The sequence below is a fragment of the Notothenia coriiceps genome, unplaced genomic scaffold, assembly GCF_000735185.1.
Source record: "Notothenia coriiceps isolate Sejong01 unplaced genomic scaffold, NC01 NC01_scaffold00037994, whole genome shotgun sequence".
Classification (NCBI taxonomy): Eukaryota; Metazoa; Chordata; class Actinopteri; order Perciformes; family Nototheniidae; genus Notothenia; species Notothenia coriiceps.
In genome coordinates this window covers 1-1,369 of record NW_011370695.1, presented here as the reverse complement: position 1 = coordinate 1,369, position 1,369 = coordinate 1, and the positions used below count along the sequence as shown (strand labels likewise).

Sequence of the window (1,369 nt, the reverse complement as noted above, 5' to 3'; positions counted from 1 at the left end):
GCTAACCCCTCCCCTTCAGACCGACCCCAACTATCCATTCACCACCACCAGGGTCAAGCTAAGCCCCTCCCCTTCAGACCGAACCCAACTATCCATTCACCACCACCAGGGTCAAGCTAAGCCCCTCCCCTTCAGACCGACCCCAACTATCCATTCACCACCACCAGGGTCAAGCTAAGCCCCTCCCCTTCAGACCGACCCCAACTATCCATTCACCACCACCAGGGTCAAGCTAAGCCCCTCCCCTTCAGACCGACCCCAACTATCCATTCACCACCACCAGGGTCAAGCTAAGCCCCTCCCCTTCAGACCGACCCCAACTATCCATTCACCACCACCAGGGTCAAGCTAAGCCCCTCCCCTTCAGACCGAATTGTTTTGTCATCTTTTTTGTATTTCTTGTGTATATAGCACCTGCATTTGTACTCTGTATTTTCTCCTGTTATATGTGTGGGCAAAACCAATAAATAAAGAGTTAAAAAAAAGAATGTGCTCCGGGTGTGTGTGTGGGACTGACCTCGGCCTCCTTCAGTCGTCTCTCGAACCATCCCTTGGTTCCCTCCATGGACAGAACCTGAGCCTGCAGCTCCTCGACCCTCTGCTGCAGCCCCTCCAGCGCCTTCGACCGCGCCTCAAACACACACACACACAGATATAAGAACCATACATGGACACTACCATTTATCTGTGATGACACATGATACACAGACACTTGTCGAACGTCTTTCCCCAGATATTTTGGCCCTTCTTCCTACTCCGTTTACCTTTTCCTCTCTCAGCTGCTGTCGGATCTCCTCCTCGGAGCGGTTCTTGTCTTCGTGAAGGCCTCGGAGCTCCTTCTCATATCGAGCCCTCACCCCGAGGACCTGAGAGGGGAGGAGAGGAGAGGAAACAAGGAGATGAGAGGGAACAGAAGAGGCCACAAGGACAGGAGAAAGTACACAAGGAGAGGAAACAAGAACAGAAAAACCATGAGAGGAAACGAGAAGGCAAAACAAGTAGAGGAGAGGGGAGGAAAGAGTAAGAGGAAACAAAAAAAGGGAAGCAAGAAGCAACAAGGAGAGGAAACCAAATGTATCAAGGAGGGGAAACAAGGAAAGGAGTGGGAGGAGATGAGAAGAGATCATGTCTCAAACTTAGACTGTATTTATAAACCCCCTCACCTCCTTCTCGTGCTGCAGTTTGAGGTCAGACAGCGCCTCCTTGTGGTCGGACTTCTCCTGCATCAGCTGCACCGCCATTTCATCCAGCATGGCCTTCCTCTTCTCTGCCGTCTACACACACACACACACACACACACACACACACACACACACACACACACACACACACACACACACACACACACACACACACACACACACACACA

At 51.5% G+C, this 1,369-nt stretch overlaps 1 protein-coding gene across 1 annotated transcript; it reads right to left on the bottom strand.

The window, feature by feature from the left end:
• Positions 1-517: 517 nt before the first annotated feature.
• On the bottom strand, positions 518-1,270 carry LOC104967945 (GRIP1-associated protein 1-like; the record flags this gene model as incomplete). Its single annotated transcript, XM_010797486.1, has 3 exons — positions 1,164-1,270; positions 765-866; positions 518-631 (listed from the first exon to the last, which is right to left on the bottom strand). Coding segments are annotated over exons 1-3 (306 nt in total), but the record flags the coding sequence as incomplete, so codon positions are not given.
• Positions 1,271-1,369: the final 99 nt, after the last annotated feature.